We start from the raw sequence: 22,669 nt of genomic DNA, 5'->3' as shown, positions 1-22,669 counted from the left end.
GGTCAGGAGGGAACCCATTAAATGTTGGTGCAGATCTGTTTCAGCGGGTGTATCCATGGTTTTTCATTAACATTGTGAGATTAGTGATTAGTGAGACAGTTGATTAATTTCTCAGAGAATAAGGCATGGATTTTGATTTTTTTTAAATCAAGCCTGTTCAGGGGCCTGGTGTTAGTGAGTTTTTGCAATCTGGTGCTGATCAAAAGCAAAAGTCAGGATCTAGTGACTTTAAATGTGGTTTCATAAAGGGAATATGGAGCATTGGCAGAGGTATTTACTCTACAAGTGTGTCCTTGTAGTTATTTTAGTAAAGCAATATAAGCAACATATTAATTTCTGGATATACAAGTGATTTGTTGTGTATTTGGTGATCGTCACTGACACAGATTAAGGCATATTTTTGGTTTACTGCCATAACATTATTGTAATTTATTTTTAATGACAGTCACCTTTTTTTATGTAATGTCTTCCTCACAAAACTTTACAGTGACATTGAAGAGTAGCAACTGCACTTTGTAGGGTTAGTCCAGGACATGCACCATCTTTCTAAATTCTATACATAATATATTACGACCCAATGCACACAGCGGCACACAGTTTAAGTACAACTTTTATTAATACTGGAATCATCACAGTGCGTTTTGTTACATTAGCAGTGACTAAAATTAACAAAAAAAAGACAGAAAAGATAAAACCTCTACATCAGCAACTGAAAGGCCAAAAAACCTCAGAAATGAATTCACAATAAATTAAAGAAGAAGAGCAGAAGACGTGAGAGGGGGAAAAGAGAAAAAGACAAGACCACGGTTCCTGCAGGGCTACTCAGGAGGGACGAGAAGAGCAGAAGATCGATTTGTACAGAAAGGTGAAGCTGATGTCGGCTCCGTCACAATGATGTCGTTTGAACAGAAAAGACCCATAAAAATAACTCAACGGCTCAGTTGTGAAGCGATTTCTCTGTAGAGTGCAGAAGGAGGTTTGTAGAGGAAGAGAGCGAGCGAGCGAGAGACTACTAGCAAGAACTGGAGCACTGACAGAAAGACATTCAGTTCAGTTACAGTGGCCATGGAACCAGGAGGCCACTCCCCTCTGCATGGCTGTATGACCGGAAGTTACACTGCGTTTTTATCATGACCCCCTCTAGAGATCTTCAGTGGACTGCCATGTGACTTCCAAGAATCTACCTTAGTCATGTGTGGATGTGTGTGTGTGTGTCTTTGTGTGGTGTGGATTAGACAGTAGGAACGATTGACAGATTGTGTGTAGGAGGTGGGGGGAGGAACAGCAGGGTTCTGAACCACATGCAACACAATACAGTGTACACAAACACACACACACACAATATAACCTGGGCAGATGGCTAAAGGAGTGGGTCATAGATACAGGTCTGATCATAAATACATAACTTTTCCTTCAAAAGAAAATATTTATCTTAATAATTTCAAACGGTTAAGAATTCTCCGTGCATGCACACATCACAATCACACCAAATTTCTAGTGGAATGTTCATGCTGTGTGCACTCAGAGAAAGTCTGTCTATATCCTCATCTGAATGCATGGATTGTTGTCAAAATTAATGAGTGGGTCGGCCACTGCTGACTGTTTTATGGTCATTGACCATCAACAGGCAGCCCAAGCTCCTGCCTACTTTACTTTTAATCCCATTATGTCACATCTGACAACAACAAAATGACACATCGTCGATTCCTGCGACTCAAATCTTCCTCAGCCTCTATATTTCTAACAGTAGTTTGAGGATAGTTTATTAATACAATAGTAAATTGAGTTTTAAGTAGCTTGCCAATAATGTTATGAAAGATATGGATCTGGAAAGATGAGATCTTCATCTCAGACATTTATGAAGAAATTCGTATGTAAAATAGTTTGTTGCCGCACTTTATTAAAAGCTCTCACTGCTTCAGAGCTCATCTTTCCAGGCCCTGCATCTACCCAGGCACCAGGTTTTAGCTTTAAGTTGGCCGGGTCTCATTCACCTCTATTCCACAAATGTATGACATTGATTTATTAAAACGGGAGCAGTGCCAAAAATTAAGCACAGACCGCGCATCCCCAAAAGCAGGCGCGACATCAGCCGAATCAGAAATATATAGCAAAATGGCTACGAAGCTCACCCTCAGATTGTTTGCGATGGTAATGTGGATGAAATATCCCTCTAAGCATTGAACTACTACTCACACTTGCATCTTGCAGGTTTTTTGTTAACAGCTCACCAAGAAACCATCAAAGTAATATAAACAGCCTGTGAGAGTGAGCCAAAAGGATATCTCTGAAAAAGCTTGATCAAAATTAATTAAAATGTAATCTAGTGCTGAGATGGAGACATCCAGCTGCTCGCTTTAAAAACCTGCTCACGTTACTGGTACAGGAGGGAGAAGTTTGCCCTGGCTGACACTTCTTTGAACAGCTCACTCTGGACCCATAATGATACCTCCCGTTAGCCATTACCACACACACACCCACATGTGGAGTGCTGCACACCGACGAACACACACATGGAGAGAGGGGGAGGAAGGAGTCAGGGGGAGGCAGAGAGAGAGAGAGGAACAGAGCTGAACTCGTATCCAGTGTGATGAAAATAAAGACTTCATCAGAATAATTTTTCATTGGCTTTGATAGGCTGAGAGGCACAGAGACAGAGCACAGCAATCCAGACTCTATGACAATCAATGTGTTGTGATTTGTCAGCTAGATGGCTTCCCTGTGAGTATCGATCTGTGGAGGTTAAGGGGAGTTTTAATTACGGAAAGAGAAACAGAACAAAGAGTAAAAAGATGACAGGGATAAGGAATTTGAAAATCCAGATTTCTTTTGCTTTTGGTTAAAGATGTGTGTGTTGAAAGGCAAACTCAAGACTTAATTGGCAGTTTTCATCCAGGCTTTGCAGACAATGTTGCTGTTGAGTATTTATGTCTCAGTCCAGCTGTGTTTCCACCTTCTACTTTCCACCTACATCTCAAACAATGGATCAAAGTTTTCATCAAATGTTGAAGGAGTAGATCAGCATTTTGTTTTTCTAAGGATGCACCCAATGGGTGTCATGGGGGTGTGGGTGTGGTGTCTGCGTGTGTTTCCTCTGGGTGCTTCTGCTTCCCCCCACAGTGGAGACTCTAAACTGACTGTTGGAGTGAATGTGAGTCTGAATGAAATTTATTGGCTGTATGTTGACCCTGGAATGCAATGGTGACTTGGGATTGGCTCCCCCCACAATCCTCACAGTGTAAGTGGTGTAGATATTGGATGGATGCCCCGAATGAAAGGACAAAACAGTTTTTGTGTGAATTTCACTTGAAACACTGGTGGATTGTGTACCGTTGAATGGGGTTTGGATTTTTCTGTTCTTCCATCTGTTTTTATGCTGAGCCTCACTAACCATCTACAGGCTGCTTACAGGTGGAATCAATGTCTTTAGCTCAAAGGCGATGAATGTTTCCCAAAATGTCAAACAACTCCTTCAACATTTTAAGTTTGTGCATATAGATTTATGCAAAAACTCAATACTCAACAGCGATGTAGTTCTCTGGGACTGGTTGTATCGAAAGAAAGTCTTTTCTGAAGTCATTATTTCTGAAGTCAGCTTGTATGAAACTCCCTGCAACGTGACAGAAATGTAGCATATGTTCCTTGTTTGTATTAATCTAGGTGTTATAGCTCGCACGCTGGCAGACAGCTCAGAGCAGAGGGTATTTAAATGTTTCCATGTCACTGAAAGTTTGGAATATTTACCACATTTTAAAAAGTATTTTTACACTGGCTGTTCCGTTTAGACATGCTGTAGTCACGGATGTAAAGTCTCTTCCCTACGTCTATCCTGTAGTGTGTGTATGTGTGCGTTTGTGTATGTGTTTCTGTGAGTGTGTGTATGCACGCATGCCTGCACGCATGTAATTATGTATTCTTACAGAAAGTTTTCACTGTAGCTCTGCTTTGCTGACTTCGACCCACAGACACAACAACTCATAAAAAAATGGGCATATTGACACGTGTGTAGCAGAGCAGTTATTTCAGCTTGTTCAGACAGTTAGTTCAGTACACAGTTAATACAGCATGTTAAAAAAAGAAATTATTGTTTAGTTGGATGACTTGTGCTGTTATTTGGGTGATTCAAAGGAAAATAGCAGTGTTGTTGCCCTCACTCATCTCACACTCATCCCATAGCCAGTCAACCTGTGTGCAGTAACATCTGACTATCTTGGCCTCTCAGTCAATGTGAAAACCCAATGTTTTCAGAAGCCTTATCCTGAGTTGTGTCCATCGTCTGTAAATGAGCTGCGTGTCTGATCTGCAGGGTGTTATAACCCTTTACTCAAGCAGTGACTTACTGTAGACAAGTGGCAGTGAGTTCAATTGTGTCACGTTGAACTAGAATATATATACACACAGCACATACACATTCAGACAATTGGAATCGGCTCTAGCAGCGTCCTTGGATAGTTTTCAAATGTCCAAATCATATATTTAGAGCCGTGCAGTATGGAATAGCTTGTAGATGGGGGAACACCAAGTATCCTTGAGTGGACAAAACAGTGATACTTTCCTTTAACACGCCCACACTGGAACATCATGGTGAATGTACGTACATGCACACTATTATTGTGTTGCTTCCCTGCCCTTGAGACAGGAAACTTCATTCAGTTGTACACGAACACAATTCTAACATTGCAACATTTCACACAGCTTGTAGTACATTCAGCATATGTACGTATATTTGTGTACAATGTGTCCTCTGAAACAAACCCGTCAGTGGAACATTTTCATACCTTTAACATTTCTATTTTAGGGAGGGGGGGTGAAGTCCGAGCCCTCTGCTCTCCCCTTCCACCCTCTCAGCCAGTCTAATTCACCTGATACAACACGCATCATCAGCATGTGACAGGACACGTACAGTGATACCCCCCCCCCCCGCAGACAAAAACAATAAAACATCCCCTTGCTGAAGCATAAAAAGAAAGAAAAGTGCTTGCAGAGTGTGACAATGTTTGAAACTTGCAAACATCCTCCTCTCTGTATCTTTATATTAAATCAACCTAATTTTCTTTTTAAAACAGTGGCACACATGTCTAAAACAGTGCTCTATTCAGCAAAATATAATAAATAAGTGGACAAAAGGAGCGCTGATGTCACTGGCTATGTTCAAGTCACTGCTAAAAGCGCGTACAGACAATTGATGAAGATTTCAACTAGCCTACAGTTCAACAGCCAAACAAAGACACACTCGCTCTCGACCCACACGCCCCGCATCCATATGTTACACAGCTTAGTAGTTTGTGTTACAACTGGAGTTTTTTTTCTTCTTTTTTTTTACATTAATTAAAAGTAAGACTTAATATTCGAACAGTAGCCTACTGCAGGGTGAAAAAATAATATTAACTAAATTGTCCATGTAATATTTCCTAACAAACCTTTATACCAAATCTGTGCGCCTGATTCTCGGAAACAAGTATCAGCATATACAGTACACACTGTATGACCAGGCAGTGAAATGCTCGTTCCACACATCTTTTCCTCTCTCTGTCAGCTTTACGAGTCTAACTCCAGCTTCTTGGTCATCAGTAAACCCATCATCACCTCTTCCTAATGTCCAAAAATGATCCTTTCATTCTGCCGTGCCCTGAGCCCAACTGGGTTATCTGCAATGAGCTGGACTGAAATGCACTGGGGTAGCCTGGTAGTTTTATTTAGCTAAGACAGCAATGTTGTGCTCACACAACAATCAATAGGCTAGAAGAACTTGATCAATGGAACTACATTCATTTTCTGTGACTCAATAAATGTTTCAATCGTTTCCGGTGCAGAACCTGAACTCATATTGGGCAATGAAAGTACCATGAGAAATGTATTCAGTGACTTGTTAAACATGACATTACCTGAAAAGTAGTCAGTAAAATTACTTTTAAAGACCGCCAAGAGCTGGTGACTTCACAGAGCCAAAAGCAAAGCTACCTGTTGCTAATATTATGTATGAATGTTGTCAGAAGACATTGAAGTTCCTGGGAGGTTTACCCTTTTTTGACAGCTGCAAACCGCCAAGCTGCACCTCTCGTCCCTGCACCAAGCTGAGGTCTAATATCTGAAGCACACTTTGATGCCTAAACGGTTGATAAGTAACTGTAATGTAATATCTGGATATCTAATATCTTCCGAACACTGTTGGCAACAAACTGCACATGTTCTAGAGTCGGTTTCTTTTTTGGCAGTATCATTTTGTATGAAACACATGATTGCTGTATGTCATTTAATAAAGGGAGAATGTTTTGACTGAAGTGAATCTGGGGCTAAAGGTTGTTGCTCAGCCATGTTCACGGCTTAACTTTGCCTCCCCACTATGCAAGATTACAGTATTTAAGACCATAATTGCAGATAAGCCAATGTGCTGATATTTATTTATACATAAATATGAAATAACTTTGTAATATGGGGTTTGGTCACAGGAAAAAACAATCCCACTGTGTTCAATTTAAAAAGTCTGAATACAGAGCTCAGAATACATACATGCCACTCGAATGTTTTTCCAGTGATCATAATCTCCATGTAATTTGCATCTCCAGTCTACTGTTGTAGGTTTAAAAGTCAGTGGAGCCCAATTCGAATAAACATATTCTGTAATAATCTGCCTGGTTATGGTTTGGGATTTATTCGCCCAGGTATTTGAGATTTGATATTCCTGCCTCCACGTCAGTACAATGGAGGTTAAATTAACTGAATCTGTTGTGCTTGCAGTATCAAAACATAGCATTTAAAAAAATCCACAGTGATGAGTCTGAGAAAGTATCCAAGTTACTGTAACATCTCCTGGTAGAATATATATAGATTTAGAAAAGAGATTCTGTCGATGAACCAGAGAAACAAGACCGTTGTCTCTGGGCAGAGAAAGAGCTGTTTTTAACATGATTCTTTTAATGTTATGAGAATCACAAATAAAATTGCCTTCACCTTGATTGTTGGGGAGGAGACAGTAATGTCAGTTATGTGAACCTTGACAAAATTAAACCAAAACAATCTGCATGGCTAATGAGAACATGTCTGTTCGTCATGAGTTTTGTCAACAACCACCACCTAAAGCTTATTTCCAAAAGTAGCCTGACCTATCTATGCAGAGTTGTTCGAAGGGATTGTGTGCTCAGTCTCAACTACATCATAAAAAACCCTCAGCACTATTCCAGAATCCACAGCTGGCGATGGCTTGCAGACCCCTGAAGGGCCCTGACCTCCAGTCCATTTTTAAATAAATATTTAGCTTTTACTTCCTTATCCCATCTCTCATTTGACCAATCATTCCACTCCAATACCAAGTATTCTTCACTTCCTCTTTCTTCCTCTCCTTCCACAAATTAAATAATTTCCTCAGGACACAGTCTTATTAACAACCTTCTCTCTCACGCTCGTGCTCTAACAGAGTGTATGACTACAGCGACACCTAGTGGCTATAGTACATACTCTACACTACCACCTACTGTTTCAAAGTGCTTACAGTTTTCCTTTTTTTCTCAACATTTTTTGTGATCAGCTTCCTCCCCCAAACAGAAACAGGGACAGAGAGAGAAAAAAAAAGGCCAAACCTGGCTTGGCATGAATTCACAGTCGATGTGTAATTTAGCATTCCTGATGATTGCCTGAATGTGACAAAGGAGAATCCACAATACTCCTATCAATCCTCTTTTTTTTTCGAAACAAGAAAATAAAACACATTTATTGCTCCATTTCTGATTCAACATTTCTCTCTGGTTCTAGAAAATATATATGAATATATCTATACGCCTGGATTACTTCTCCTAACGTCTCGTACAGTGGCAACAAGGTAAATGACGTTACGATATAAACAAGAAATTACACGCACGACACACAGGAGAAAAGCCCTGCCCTCATTGGGTAACCAGCTGTCCTGCAGCAGAGCTTTACCCACCCCCCTCGCGCACGCACACACATTCATCAACATGCGCACGCAACCATCTTTCACATTTGCCCACACACATACACATGAATGCACACACACTATACAGAGAGAGAGAGAGAGAGCAAGAGAGAGGGGAAGGGGCACTAGCACGGTTCAATGCCAACAGTATTTTTTTGGGGGATGAACCAGAGGATCCCTCTGGTTTGTTAGCTCCCCGTGCTAGTACCAAAGCTTCAGTTCACTTGGCTTATAAGTACAGTGTGTTGTTGCTGAGCAAGCCAGTTCCAATCCAGCCAGTCACATGGAACCCTGATCCCCCCTCCCACTTCTCCCTTTCGTCCCCAATGGCCCCTCGTTCAGTCATCAGTCTTTCATCTGGGAATAGATGGTCGGGTTAGTTAAAGAAGAGGGTGGGGAAAAGTGTAGGTTGGCAAACAGAACAGAACCCAGTCTTTCGTGCTTTCTTCGCCTCATTTTTTATACCTGTCTTTCCTGCGAGTCTGTCCGTCCCTGGGTGAGGGTGTAGAGAAGACAAACATGCGTCCAACACACACTAGTTATAGTGGCCTGCTAGGAGCCTGTCAATATTCAGTATTTAACTTTGAATTGTCAGCATGGATTAACATTAACAATGTTATTATCATTGTAATATTATATATCATTTACTCTAATGATGTTTTAAAACTTATTTTTTGTGTATGTTTTCATTCATCTTCTTTTATATTATAGCTTTCCCTACATAGTTAAGTTTTTTGTGAATGTACTAGGCGGTTGGATTGCACCACACCAACACCTGACTCCCTATTGGCTGACAAGTATCATCATCTTCCTGCTTCTCCCCCAATCACAACATGCGAGGTGCAGAGCGGTCATTGGACACAGTCTTGCGAAGGCGGACTCCTCTCCTGATAGTGGTCAACATATCACCGGACCCGTCTGCCTCCTCTGTCCCTGGCTGAGCATCGGTGGAGCCAGTTGGTGGCAGGCCTGGGTCATCGGGAAGAGTGGCAAAAGGGAATTGCCCCTCCCCAAGGGCGTGTGCACTGGCTACCAACTCGCCGATCTTCTCTACTAGACTATGCCGATTAGCCGCGATCATCTGATCCTCCTGTGATCCGGCCCCTGAGCCTGTCCCCATTACAAGACCCCCATGCTGTTGGGCATAGACCTCTAATGCTGCCCCTGATCCCCAGGCAGTGTTAGGCAGGCTGAGGCGCTTGGGTGACGCCTTCACATAATCAAGCGCACCCTGTGCGTCCTCCACTCCAGCATAGAACACACACTCCTCACTGCCTACACGCACAGGTACACCACCCGAATGTCCTCCAGCTGCATACCCACCACCCCCTGCCCCAGGTGAATGTGACTCTCCGGGAACCGTGGGGGTCTTGACAGGCACAATAGGTGGTCGGATCGGGATGGGACCCGCATTGGACAATGTGCGCCTAACACCTGGTTTAGTAGATGGGGTTCGTCGAATGGTGGCAGTGCCTGGAGTCCCTGCTCCGCCTCCAGCAGCTCCACCAGATTGTGCTGATATCCCATGAACATGCACACCACTGGGTAGGCCGGCTGTACTGGCTGGCCTCTTGGTCTGGATCATGCGCCGGTAGTTCTGGGCGATATTAGAGTGACGAGGAATGGTGGAGGACTTGTCGAACTCTGTCTGTCCATCTGGGCCTTCAGCATCACCATTCACTGAGTAGCAGTCATAGTCTGAACCTAATGCACAGGAAGAAAGGAAAGGTAGAAGAAGAGATGATGAATTTTTCGAAAAGTGAGAAGAAAATTGGATTCAAGTGGAAAAATAATTTAGTGGGATCACAGTATTGGATTAATACAGCGAAAGCCACATTATTTGGATAAGGCATTAAATCAAATAAGCCATAAGTCTGGCATCAGGGAAATTGTCAAATAACACCTGTCATATACTCTATTGCTGCTTGGATAAGTAAAAACGTAATTCCTTTTGGGGGTTTTGATGACACCACACTCTCAAGACACTGGGGAAAATGAAGGAGCCATTGTATTGGTACAAACAGATTTGATCTGATGTTGAGCGTGCCAAGTGATTTGGGAGAATAATTTACCAATTTTCTCGTATTCAGAGTTTTCTTTTCAGGTGCACACTGAATATACGAGTGGTCTGGACTGTTGTAAAAGTGGTGTAAAATTATTCATGTTCGTAAGAACTGACCAATAATAAGAGCCTAATATTCCATTGTAAGTGATAAATTCTCTAGAGCTTGTAAATCTTGAGAAATCCTGATTAATCTACAAATAATTAAGCCCAGCACAGGGAGACTTTTCTGAGATTGTACACAGACGATAACATGATGGAAGCAGCCAGTAGAAATGTATAAAAATCTGGGCTGAAATGGATGAAAAGCTGAGTGGAGCATATTTCAGAGTTCAGAGGTTCACCTTGTGAGGGGATGGTGTCCTCAGAGCAGGATGGGGTTGTGGTCTCTGTGCTGTATCCACTGGAGTACAGCAGCGAGTCTCTACTGTTCTTCTGCTGCTCCATACTCAGTCCTCTGGTCAGCACCATGGCCAGGTCACTGGCTGCTGGGGAAACCTCCTCTCCATGCTGACCAAATGCAGAGAGGCCACATAGACAGATGTTTACAGTGATAGCTAAACTCTTTTCTTAATGCAGACATTTTGTTGATTAAATGTGAATTGTGTTGTATTAACTTCCGTTCTCTGCATCACACACTGAGCAACAGGAGTGAATGTGCTTATTATTAAGTCCAAGTCAATATTAAAACACAAAAAAATAATAACAGTAAACTAGCCTGACTAATTGACTTCATATGGATAGAGACCACTTGTTTTGGAAGACAGTGTTTCTACATGTTGTATAGTCTGTATAGTTTTAATATTTTATTATCATACTTTTTATTACGAGGGTGTGAGATTGTAAAAGTGTGAAAGTCAATTGTGTATTGCTCCATAAATTAAATCATAGCTCCACCAACAAAATACATGTTCTCCATATTGACTATCTACCTCTTCTCATTAAGTTGAGGTGTTTGTGATACACATTGTAGATCAAAAGGTTTTAAATTACCTTTGTTAGTTTACAAGTACTTTTTATGTTAAGACACATAACTGTAAGTGCTGAATACTGTATGTTGTTATGGCTAATAAGTATTTAATGCTTTTTCTCATAACTCAACATTAGAAAAAGATGAATTAAGAGATTTTCTTTAGATGTACTGATGTGGTGTGTTGATATAATGCACTATCCCATGCCTTATATACTGCCAAATAAAGATCACTGTCACAGCTGATTCTCAGGTTTATTATACCCATTTTACATGGATTGCTGTATTGCAAATATCTCTCTACATATTAGCGGAACATATTCTTCTATATCTTCCAACTGCTTGTATGCGTCATTACCTTGGCAGCAATAGTAGCAGGGGTCATCCTGCCTCTCTGGCCGTCATCTGGGTGTGATGTCCCAGCGTACCCCTGGGAGCCTGGGGATGATTCGCTCTCCCTCAGTCTATCGAGGGGCTCCTTTCTCCTCTGAACTGCTGCTGCAGCCACGGGCTGTTCATACTGACCTGCTTTGGACCAATCCTGAGGAGGCGAGTGGAATTAATAAGCAGGAAGTGGCAGGTAGGATTAGCATATAGAGACTTTGTCCACTATCCAGCAGTTTGAACCCTTCATCTGAGTGCAGAGAGAGGGGGCCTTCACAGGTGAGTGCCTGGAGGAGTTGATGTGCGTGCGTGTAGAGGGGGAAGTGTGTGTGTGGGCAGGGGCCTTTTTGAGCATGTGCTGAAGTTGATGAGTTTGATTGGTCAGCTCTCCACATCCTGCTAAGTTACCGTCAATCTCCGGTCGGTTAGATTGCAAAACCAGTGAGTGAGACAGGGGAGGCCAAAAAAAAAAAAAATGCACACACAGCAGATGGTTGAAAGAATACTAGCAAAGCAAAGCAAAGCAATGTGGTTATGAATGAAAATGTAAAGAAAATACACCAAACATGTTAAACTTAATGTTGGACAGAAAACAGGAGAAAAAAGGTGCAACTGAAGAGATGGAAGCGAATGGAGAACAAACCTTCCAAATAGGAACCTTTGATGTGGGAGAGGAGGAGCTGGATCCGGGGGGGCAGTTATAGGGTGGGGACGCAGGAACGGGGAGAATGACAGAGAGAGGCCTTGTGGAGCCAGAGTGAGAGAGAGTGGGGCGGAAGGTTGCGAAGGACGAGCCAAACTGCGGGACGAGAGACATAGTCGTATCATCAGAGAGAGAAAATAAAGACTTGGACGTGGACTAGGAGAGGAAGAGAGTGAGAGAGGCAGCCAGCTCTGGTGGGAGAACCCCTGGGCCGTACACATGAAAAAGAAAGACATCAACAACGACACAGACACACATACACACACTCAGTGTGAAAGAGGAGAGCAGGATAAGATCAGCAGTAGGTTTGAAAACAGAAAACATTAGTCACTGCTGTTCATGCATCAAAATGACTCTATGTCCAAAGTGTAATTATTAGTCTGTAAGAACTACATCGGTGAATTCTAGGAAAACTACATACCACAGCTTGAATGTGCATATTAAAAAGGTGATGGGATGTGTTTAAGAAGCCCCATGCATGCATTAACAACTCTTATGGTTTTGATTTGACCATTACCTCTTCAGAGCAGTAATTCTGCATCATTGTAGGACAGAAAATGTCTTTTTGACTATAAATAGTTTATTTTTGATGACCTAGTAATGGGCTCTTTACTGCTCCCTGAGGCTGGAGCCCGGACCACCTGCAACTTCAATTGGCAGGAGCTGTGGTTAAAGCGAGTGTTTATTTCCCATTAGCCACAATACAGAGAAATCTAAAAACAAATGGAGAATATTTCCACCCAGTCTATAGCATGCAGGATGGCTCTACCACTTCATGTGGATATAGAGGAATTACACACTTGTTACATGGAGAGAATTCTTGATTTCACAGGTAATCCGACAAGTTTGGGGCACATGATCCATCTTGACAATGGGTATCACTTGAACATCACTTGGACGCTGGGCTAACTGCCTTCAGAAGGCGGATAAGGGTATAATCCACTGAGGGAAGGAATTTGTATGTGCAAGCTGCTGGGGATGAAATATGCTGCGTACAATCGAATATGAATATTTACTAGGCCTCTTGAGCATCATTGTATCGTGTTTGTTTTCTGCAAACAGATGTGCATACTGCAGAGAATGCATAATGAAAAGCAAAGAGATAAGCTCTTGAATATGAAAAGAAGGAACCTGGGGTTTTGAGGTCAATATGGCAGCACCGACACCAAGTACAGTGCACAGCATATTTGAGCATTCAGTGTTTTGACGTTGACCTGATCTCAATTGTTGAGAAGGATGTTGTGAAAATGACTGTAAATCTTATAAGCAAAAATGTGATTAACACTCCACTGCACCACTTCTACTACAGCAGTGACACACCAATATACAAAACAAGAGCAGGTGAAGAAAATACTGTCTTCATGGGCAGGAAAATGAAATTTTTCATAAAATGTGACTGCAAACCAGCAACCCTCTATGTCTTTGATTACTGACATGAAATATTCTTATTTTGGAAAGCTAAGAAATAGATGAATTCAACCAACACTTCAAACACAAGTTGCATTATTACAAATGTTTCTCTTGTGGATGTTGTTGAATTTGTTTATGCCAAAAATAGCGTCTCTGCAAATTTAGCCCCTAGAGAGCAAATGCTACCTGTTCTGTTAAAGGTTTTCTGTACCACCTGAGGTCAAAATCTCCATTAGACTTAGCTTTGGTAAATGTAATTCATAAATATCTGATCATAAATGAAATTATAACAACAAAATGTTCACAATTTCCTTCAACTTAACTGAAAAATTAAGTAAAGGAAAGTAAAATAACGCTATACCTAAGCCAAGGATGTTGGTTGGTTTGTTTGTCAGTAAGATTACACTAAAACATCAAAACAGATTTCCACAAAATTTACAAGAGGAGAACCCTTAAAAATGTTAAATCACTTTCTGTAACATTGCAAGTTTTTTTTTTGACATTTTTACTTATGTACCAGGGAATCAATCATGGATCCTGGTGAAAAAATGTAGCATATCTAGGGAAGGGAAAATGTACGCATTCCCTTCAACTCATGCCACACACAGTAATTTGTAGTGTTCTGGTGGACTACATCATATGCAGTATGAATACCAGTACTCACAGTTGTTGGGGAGCTGCATTCACTGACTGACTGGCAGGTTTCTGAGGCCTCGGATGATGCTGAGCTGGACGACTTCTACAGCAGGAACATGGATAGAAAAACATCTTGTTAACTGATTTAGACGTAAATATTGAGAATCGATATGTTCATGTGGACATTGTGTGAATGAGTAAAATCCATCTTTTTTTCCAAGATAAATAATTCTGGTTGATTGCCAATCAAAAGGTACGTGTGTAAGGCATTTGTACCTGGCTCGTGATGTCCGAGGGCATGGGTGACGGGGGCTTGGAGTAGATATTAGCATCCTGGGACACAAAACCCGAGTCGTGGGAGGAGACGCTGCTGAGGCGGTGTGCCGCGATGCCCCCCGGCGGCAGAGGCTGGTGCGGCAGGCTGCTGCGGTACCGATAGGAGGAGGAGGAGGAGGTGGGTGAGTGCGGTTGGGACCCTCCACCACCACCACCTCCGCCAATACCACAACTACCGCCTCCTCCTGACGAACGGGAGGCACTACTGTGGGCGCTGTTGACGCTGCTGTGGGGGGTGAAGGGTGCAGAGGAGCAGGAGGAGGACGAATTGTTGAAGGGGGGATGAGGAGGATGAAGAAGGGATGAAGGTGACGTCAATGTGGAGTGAGGACAGTGTTTAGGGAGAGAGAGCACGATTGCAGAAAAGTGATTTAGAAAGAAGGAAATGTGTAAGATGTGAAGGGTGGGTGATGGCAGGTGGATGGTTGGAGGATGGTGTGGTTGGTTTCAGGTGATGGATGGAAGTTTCAGGAACAGTCCACAGCAAGTTGTTAGTGACACACCAGTCACAGTTAAAAAGCAAAGACCCCCCAAAAAGAGAGGGAAGCAGGACAAACCAAACACCCGGCAGGAGAGAAAGAGGGCAAATCACCAGTTCACACACAAACAGAAAAACAGTGAGACGAGTACAGAGTGTGGTTGAGGTGACGGGAAAGGGAGGGGGGGGAGAGAAAGGGGTCGGGGTAGACAGAGAGTGTGTAAGCTTATGAGGAACCAGGGCACTCACACAAATACACAATACAGGATAAAGGCTGTGAACTTGCATGCAACTGCTACAACATGCAAATACTGACAGAGACTGATTCACTCATACGCTGAATGAGATTTATTTCAGATAAACACCCACAGACATCTGTTTCTACTTTACTGTATTCTTGTTGTTGTGTTATTTATCACGGGGAACAATATGTTTGCAAGCGTAACTGGTGAGTTTTGTAACTGTATCTCAGTCCACAGGCAATTGCAGATCTCAAGTCATGTGTAATAAGACAGCCAGTTTGTAACTGTCTGTATTAACAGCAGAATATTAAGGGCCCTATCTTTCAGCTGGACAGCGGTAGAATGCTAGTTTCACATCTGAGCCTCATGGGTGTGTTGATCTTAAATAGAGTGACGACATATGCGTTGTTGGTACTCTACAATTTTGATGTAATAACTAAAGTATTAACAAATTCATATATTTGATAATTAACCAATTTTGACAATAAATACAGGTATTTTACAGGGGATGGGAGAAGGCACTCTGATTGGTTTATGGCATGTTGCACCCAAAACACTTAATTATTTAGTAGACTACAACTGCAACATATTTGAACCATGTGCCTGGCCCTATGCTCTTGTTTTAGTATTAAACTAACACAGGTGGATTAGAACACGTCCTCAATGCACTTACTTTATGAGACTTACACCATCAGCCATTAATGCCTATAAACATTTTATGATATGTATTTGAAGATCTCAAAAGCACATGCAAATCTGAAAACATTATTTTTTAACACATTTACAAATCTGATTACACACACATGGACTGAATGATTACACTACGCTGAGGGTGACTGGACAAACTGTAATGATGGACTGAAACACACAGAGGGACTGACAGTCATAATGAAACGTAAACATCAGGGAGGGCTCCTCTTTCTGATCCTCAGTTTATACTGATGCACAGTTCAGAACACTGCAGTGCAGCTGTGAGCTCTGGTCGTGTATGTGTGTACTGTGCATGTGTGTATTTACGTGTGAGTACCTGCACATGCTGCTCTTGCGTGAGCCAGAGCTGCTGGGAGATGAGGGAGGGGTCTGATAGGACCAACTGTAATCTGACCCCTTCAGATCTTTAATCACCTGAGAGAGACACAGACACAGGGAGTTAAAGAGTTTGTTCAGCTTGTTTCTTTACATGTCTTCTGCATGTTGTGTGGGTGAGTGTGTGTGGGTGAGTGTGTGTTTCACCTGTTCACTAGCAGGGGGCAGTTTGTGAGGATCTGTTGTCAGCACAGTGAGGTCATCAATGATGGCCTGGAGGTGAGTGATCTCTCCAAGCATGGCGATCTCTCCGTTCTACAAAACAATATAGAAACAATCAGTTATATATCCTGCTGAGCTCCCTTGGAATCAGACTCCAAGAAGTTAGAGTCAGATTCTTTCAGTCCAGTAAATTGTGATCAATGGATTGGACTCTTCAGCACATCCCAGCACACAGCTCCTTATCTCCTCTCCTTCCTCCCCTAGACTACCACCCCTCCTCCTCTTTCGATCCCCTCACCACGACTGGTTGCAGAAAGCCAATGAAGGTGCAGAAGCGGCCCCTCTCCTCCACCAGGGCGCGGCGGACCGCCTGCTTCTCTGTCTCCTCCATCAACAGGCACAGGTCGGTGACATCCTGCATGGCACTATCCACCTGAGGCTGCAGGTCTACTCGCCCTGGGAGAAGAGACAGGGGGGTCAGGGAAGAGAGGACGTTAGACAGGTATGAGGGTAGAAGTGGGGTTTTCCCCGAAGAGGGTGGATGATGTAGGAAAGAAATATAGAGAGGCAGATCATATGAGCGAAAGTGACTCTGGATGTAAAAGGTTAGAAACATGAATTTGGCTATATGGGCTCTCTACACCAGCCTCTGTTCTCCATAATTCACTGCTCCATCAAACCACTAGCATATACAATGAAAACACATTGTTCGATGTGTTGGATGTGTACTTGTTTTACTTTCTAAGTAAGTTTATTCTGGGAGTGCATCACATTTCCCTTATGTCCATGTCATTAAATATGACAGCAGCCATCTGCTTAATGTTTATATTGTATTTATAATTACATAGACATAATGTAATACATTCTGTAATATAAAAACGTCCCTGTGGCAAAGGCTATAAACCTACAATACCTATTTTGGCCACTTGGGGACAGCACAGTCAAGCTGCTAGGATACTTGCATATATACGTGTACACAACAGCATTTGGTTTTTGTAAGAGTCGAAACATTTTTGTATTTATCACAGTTTCAACTTTTTTGGAGAGATGCTCAATATAGTAAAATAATATATTTGGGACTAAATGTGCAGAAAAAAATGTGCAAGTGTGTTAATCACAGCACATGACACAGTACAGAGCCAAAACAATAGATGCATACACATGGTGTGGACAATCTCAATCCTATCTACTGTTAACAGAAATAACACACTAAATCCAACGAATGGAAAGCAAGACATGTAACTATGTCGTCTTACAGCATGCGGAAAAAGGGATAGAATGACAGAGAAAATACAAGAAGAGATGACCGTACAATAAAAGTTTGTGGTGTGACTCAGAGTAGCTGCTACAGAAGTCACACAGGAGTCAATACAGAAGAAATTACATCATGCATTGACAAAGGGGAACTACAACTTATATAACTATACAGAGCTGGAAAAGCTGAATTCGAACCAGTCACATGGAGATAACATTAAAACAGATGCAGTGAGGACTCAAACTGATTTTAGCTGAATAGATGAAGGAATCGGATGGGCTGTAAAATGGTCCCATCTCTGAAGAGTCACTAAATGTTCCCAGGTAAAACTCATACACTAATAGACTTTCGACACCAGCATGGTTACCTGATCTTGAGGTTCTGTCTTGTTTTAGGCACTGACATAAAATCTAGCTTTGAACCTTTCCATAATTTAGTAATTTCAGTTACATGTATGTTTATGGCCCTTCTTTGACATCCGGTATATCTTTGAACTTCATTCTTGTGACATTAGTGCTAACAACCTATTATACTGGTCATCTTTTTTTCTTCTCATTTTTATTTTATATTATGTGTTACATCTAATACTGGGAAGAATTTGAATATGAGCAGTTTAAGCTTATAAAATAGAAATGTATTATTCACTACAGCAGTGTGGGGTAAATGTGGAGTGTAAGACTGATTTGTGAGGACCCTTGTGGGATAATACAACCCTGGTTACAAACATCTCTCTGTTGATCTGAAGACAAGTTTAAAGTTTTTTCTAGACCGTAGAACAATTCTCTAATATGCACAGAAATTTCATGACCATTTGGAACAATGATATCACAATTTCAGTATCAACCATGAAGTGATAATCTGAATAAAATAAGCTCAGTTGGGTCTCCACTACATTCAGCATGTCCCTGCATGGTAATGGGCAGGAGGAGAATGTGAGTAAGGAAGGAGGTGATGCAACAAAGCTGCAGCAGGCAACAGGCTGATACTTACCCTGGATCTCTATTACCACGGGGAGGGAGAGACAGTCGAGAGGGGAGGGGCAGCAAAAAGGAAGCAAAATAAGAGAGAGAAAGAAGGGACAGAGAGAAGGGAGATAGCAAAACTCATTGTTAAGGTTAGTATAAGGAAGCCATCACATGACAGCCACTGTGCCACAGGTTAGAGCAACTTAATACTGCTGCAACCAAAAACTCCATCCAGAAATAATAATAATAATAATAACAAATACAATAATAACAATAACAACACCGAGCGTCAGCACTCACAGAGCTAACAAGCATAGCAGCAAAGTACACTGTCTTCTCTCACTGTTGTCAAATGCTACAAAATGTATGATATGGATCATATTTAATTTATCACTAGTTTACATAACATGTACTCAGCTAAAGTCATGGAGTTGTATTCAACAAAAGACAGGATGTCTTTTTAAAGTAAGTGAAATTTTGACATTTTGCATTGATGCATTCATCTGCCTGGCAACTGAATGGAAGCTATTCCAGAGAGAAAGCACTATTTATTGGTTGTTGCATCACTGAGTGAAGTGTTTCAAGACGAATGAGAAAAAAGACCTGCAATGCCGTTAAGTACCACTAGATGACAACATCAACCTACAATTCTTTTGAACTCAACTGTTCTAAGTCTAGGGTGTTTGACCTCAGTGTTTGACTCAAGTTGCTTAACTTGTGTGTTCACATTTGAAGTGACCACTGTATTTTGAGTGTGTTTTGTGTTTTGTAGTGTTTTTTTCTTGACTCCCGCTCACATACAAACTATAAATCAATATTATAATCTGTCAAATCATAATAAACTGCAACTGTGGTCAAAAGAAGACTCCTTTTAGTGTGACCTTCTGTCTATTCAATCCAATGTGACATGAGCCTGAGCTGGACTGTTAAAGACTGCTGACTGTTACCTTTACGAGCCTTCTTCTGTAGTTTCATGGTGTCAGATGACTTCTTCTTGATCTCGTGGCGTGACCTCTTGTACTCTTGAAACAGGATGAACAGGGAGATGTTTCAGTAACAGGAATGTAAAACCTTCTGTGTAAACTCATATTATCTTTCATTTTCCATACTGATCAAAATAGAATTGCCTCCAGAAGCTGTGCGACCTCGAGGACGCTAGTAAAGACCTTACACTGTTTGGAGGCACTGAACAACATCTTTGTTTTGTCCAAGCTGTTAGTGCAGCGGATGTGAAATCAATACGATTTACATGAAAGCATGAGGAACGCTATCAAAATACATAGAAACGAGCCTATCAGTGTCTCATCACCAAACCTGTTTACGACTACTATAAAGTACATACTAATATCAAATCAACCAGCAAATCACAAACTGCAAAGGAACTGATGTATATTCTTATGATATATTAATGCTCATGGTAACATGTATGCCTCAGGATGTGACAGAGGGGATTTTCCTTTTTCCCCTTATCTGCATGAAAGACTGTTCTCCATGAGGCTGTTCATTGACCACACAGGGTTTTTGGTTTGAAGGAGGAATGCTCTCAATTCGTTATTTAACTGTGCAACACTATCTCCTCATAAACTGTTTCTATACTGATACATACAACATTTTGTATGGATTATATTTTCTATTAGCATAACGACATTATGTTCCTAATTTGAATATTTGGATAAATTACATCATTTATTGATGCTGAAACATATTGGCAAAATGTTTGACAGAAAACATATTTTCCACGGCACAACATCCAATCTTGCAGTACACTTTGTAGTGATCATAGCCGTTAATAAGTGCAGAGCTTTAATCATTCAAATACTAGATATGTGGGACATCAAAAAAAAAAGAAGACATATTTACTGTTGCAGTTGTACAGACAGATAATTTCAAGGGGACAAGGTGGAGCTGTGATGTGTTTGCACCTTTTGCATGATCCTTATCCAGCTGGTTGGCTGTTTTCTTCCAGTCCTCAATCTTGTCCTGGAGAGGAGTGATGAGACTCTCCATCAAAGCACTGTAGGAGAGACAGAGATTTAAGATGGTGATAAATAAATTAACATTTCAGTCCCAGGGTGAGTATTTCCATGGTTTGCTGTCTTGACTATACAGACGTCGACACATTGCGTACAATTCAGACCCCCACATTCCCCCCAGAGGGCCCCACTGAAAATGAGAGGCTGTGGTATATTTATGGAGCGAGATCATTATATAAATTTCCTCCACGTGTCGTTCCACTTCATGATTTTAGTATCTGGAACACTGCCTCTCTCCTTTTCCAAACATTCAATCATATGAATGCTCACACAGAAAATCTAATATTAGTGGGGCAGACACACAACAGCTTTTAGATGGCTTCAAAAGAGACCCCTGCCGTTGTCATGGTCATAGATCATCCTCATCGTCACCATCAATGTAATAGCTTCCGTGATGGAAAAATTAAATAGTGAATATGGAAAATGAGGGAAGCAACAACAACAGTCTCTTGGTGAGGTTTCCAGAGCGAGCTGTGCTATATTCCAATTCCTGAATTCATATACAGGGATATAAATATGTACAGACTGGGCAATGTTCCTGATGGAGTCCACACAGCTGACAAGAAAACCTCACCAAACATGTGTCCCTTCATAATAACCATAAAAAACAAGGTCAGCTTCAGATGGAAGCACATAACAGGTCGAGCACTTTTATGACTCAAAAGGATGGGACAGGAAGCAAAAGTAGGAAGGTGAGATGACACAAACATTGATGAAGGAAAGGAAAGGAAATTAAATGTAAGGAAGGAAGGAAGGAAGGAAGGAAGGAAGGAAGGAAGGTAGGTAGGTAGGAAGGAAGGAAGGAAGGAAGGAAGGAAGGAAGGAAGGAAGGAAGGAAGGAAGGAAGGAAGGAAGGAAGGAAGGAAGGAAGGAAGGAAGGAAGGAAGGAAGGAAGGAAGGAAGGAAGGAAGGAAGGAAGGAAGGAAGGAAGGAAGGAAGGAAGGAAGGAAGGAAGGAAGGAAGGAAGGAAGGACGTGTATCTTACTTGGTGAACTGGCGAAGTTTGGCCTCAATGCTGCGATGCCTCATGCACATCCTGGTCAGAGCTGAACCAATATCTCTGGTTGCCCCTGGAAACACAAAACATCCAGGTTCATGTGATGAAACGCACACACACACACACACACGCACACACACACACACACACACACACACACACACACACACACACACACACACACACACACACCGAGAGTGTCTCATTGCACATTTACCACAAAAGGCCCTTTTTGTTTGACAGAAATTAACATTACAGCTGTTAGTGTTCTGTGTAAAGTAAATGCTGCTAAAAGCATTGTATCCTTCAACAGATGAACCACTACACAAAGCTTTTCTTATCCTTTTTACATCCGGCCAATATTTACACAAGACCCCAATGTGACTCTCGTAGACACGACACACACTCACAGCTTTGTCCAAATAAAGAAGTATCTCATGAGCGTGTGTTTGTGGGAGAGACGAGTGCTCGGGAACCGAGATTCGAGAGCTGCTAACCTGCAACTGTAAACAAAGTCTATTTTAAGGCCGAGTAGATCCATGTGGAAAAGCTGACCCCGGAGCTGGAGTCACTTTAACTGATGGCAGACCGAGCTAACTTCCAAACAAGGTGCTCCGAACTGCTGCTGCTGCTGCTGCTGCTATACAGGTGGAAACCAGCAATAAAATGATACTGTGGTTTCATCTTAATAGTATGCACTTTCAAGTTTATGAGCAGGGGTACGGCTTATACAGTACGAGGTGCCTAGAGAATTCCTTAATCACTGCTGCCACCGAAATGTACACACTGGAAAATTCAGATTAAACAGGAGCCAAATGGGATTTCCTCGAGAGACACTGTTTATCATGAGAGCTTACACAGGCTTACATACTAAAATGCAGGGAGTGCAGAGAGAGGAAGGGCATTATTCCAAAATGTGTTATGCACCAGATTAATATTTTCAGCTACAACTGAAAACTCCTGTGTCAGACCAAAAACAGTGGTGGGTGGGAACTTCTCCAAAATGATTCAAACAACAAA

The 22,669-nt window shown here is 41.8% G+C and overlaps 1 protein-coding gene across 1 annotated transcript in view; it reads right to left on the bottom strand.

Moving 5' to 3' along the window:
• Positions 1–8,743: 8,743 nt before the first annotated feature.
• Positions 8,744–22,669, bottom strand: part of LOC132998706 (protein MTSS 2-like) — a 56,661-nt gene continuing 42,735 nt past the window's right edge. The window contains exons 4-15 of the mRNA XM_061068444.1: positions 21,638–21,722; positions 20,542–20,633; positions 19,567–19,641; positions 18,645–18,653; positions 16,698–16,855; positions 16,385–16,492; positions 16,179–16,276; positions 14,372–14,645; positions 14,124–14,198; positions 11,321–11,503; positions 10,337–10,502; positions 8,744–9,634 (exon numbers count right to left, since the gene is read on the bottom strand). Of these exons, the coding sequence (XP_060924427.1) occupies positions 8,757–9,634; positions 10,337–10,502; positions 11,321–11,503; positions 14,124–14,198; positions 14,372–14,645; positions 16,179–16,276; positions 16,385–16,492; positions 16,698–16,855; positions 18,645–18,653; positions 19,567–19,641; positions 20,542–20,633; positions 21,638–21,722 (2,201 nt within the window). The 3' untranslated portion in view covers positions 8,744–8,756. The remainder of the gene's footprint in view (positions 9,635–10,336; positions 10,503–11,320; positions 11,504–14,123; positions 14,199–14,371; positions 14,646–16,178; positions 16,277–16,384; positions 16,493–16,697; positions 16,856–18,644; positions 18,654–19,566; positions 19,642–20,541; positions 20,634–21,637; positions 21,723–22,669) is intronic.

Source organism: Limanda limanda, chromosome 3 (assembly GCF_963576545.1).
Source record: "Limanda limanda chromosome 3, fLimLim1.1, whole genome shotgun sequence".
In the NCBI taxonomy this organism is placed as follows: Eukaryota; Metazoa; Chordata; class Actinopteri; order Pleuronectiformes; family Pleuronectidae; genus Limanda; species Limanda limanda.
The sequence above is the reverse complement of the archived record's forward strand: the minus strand, read 5'-3'. Positions and strand labels throughout refer to the sequence as shown.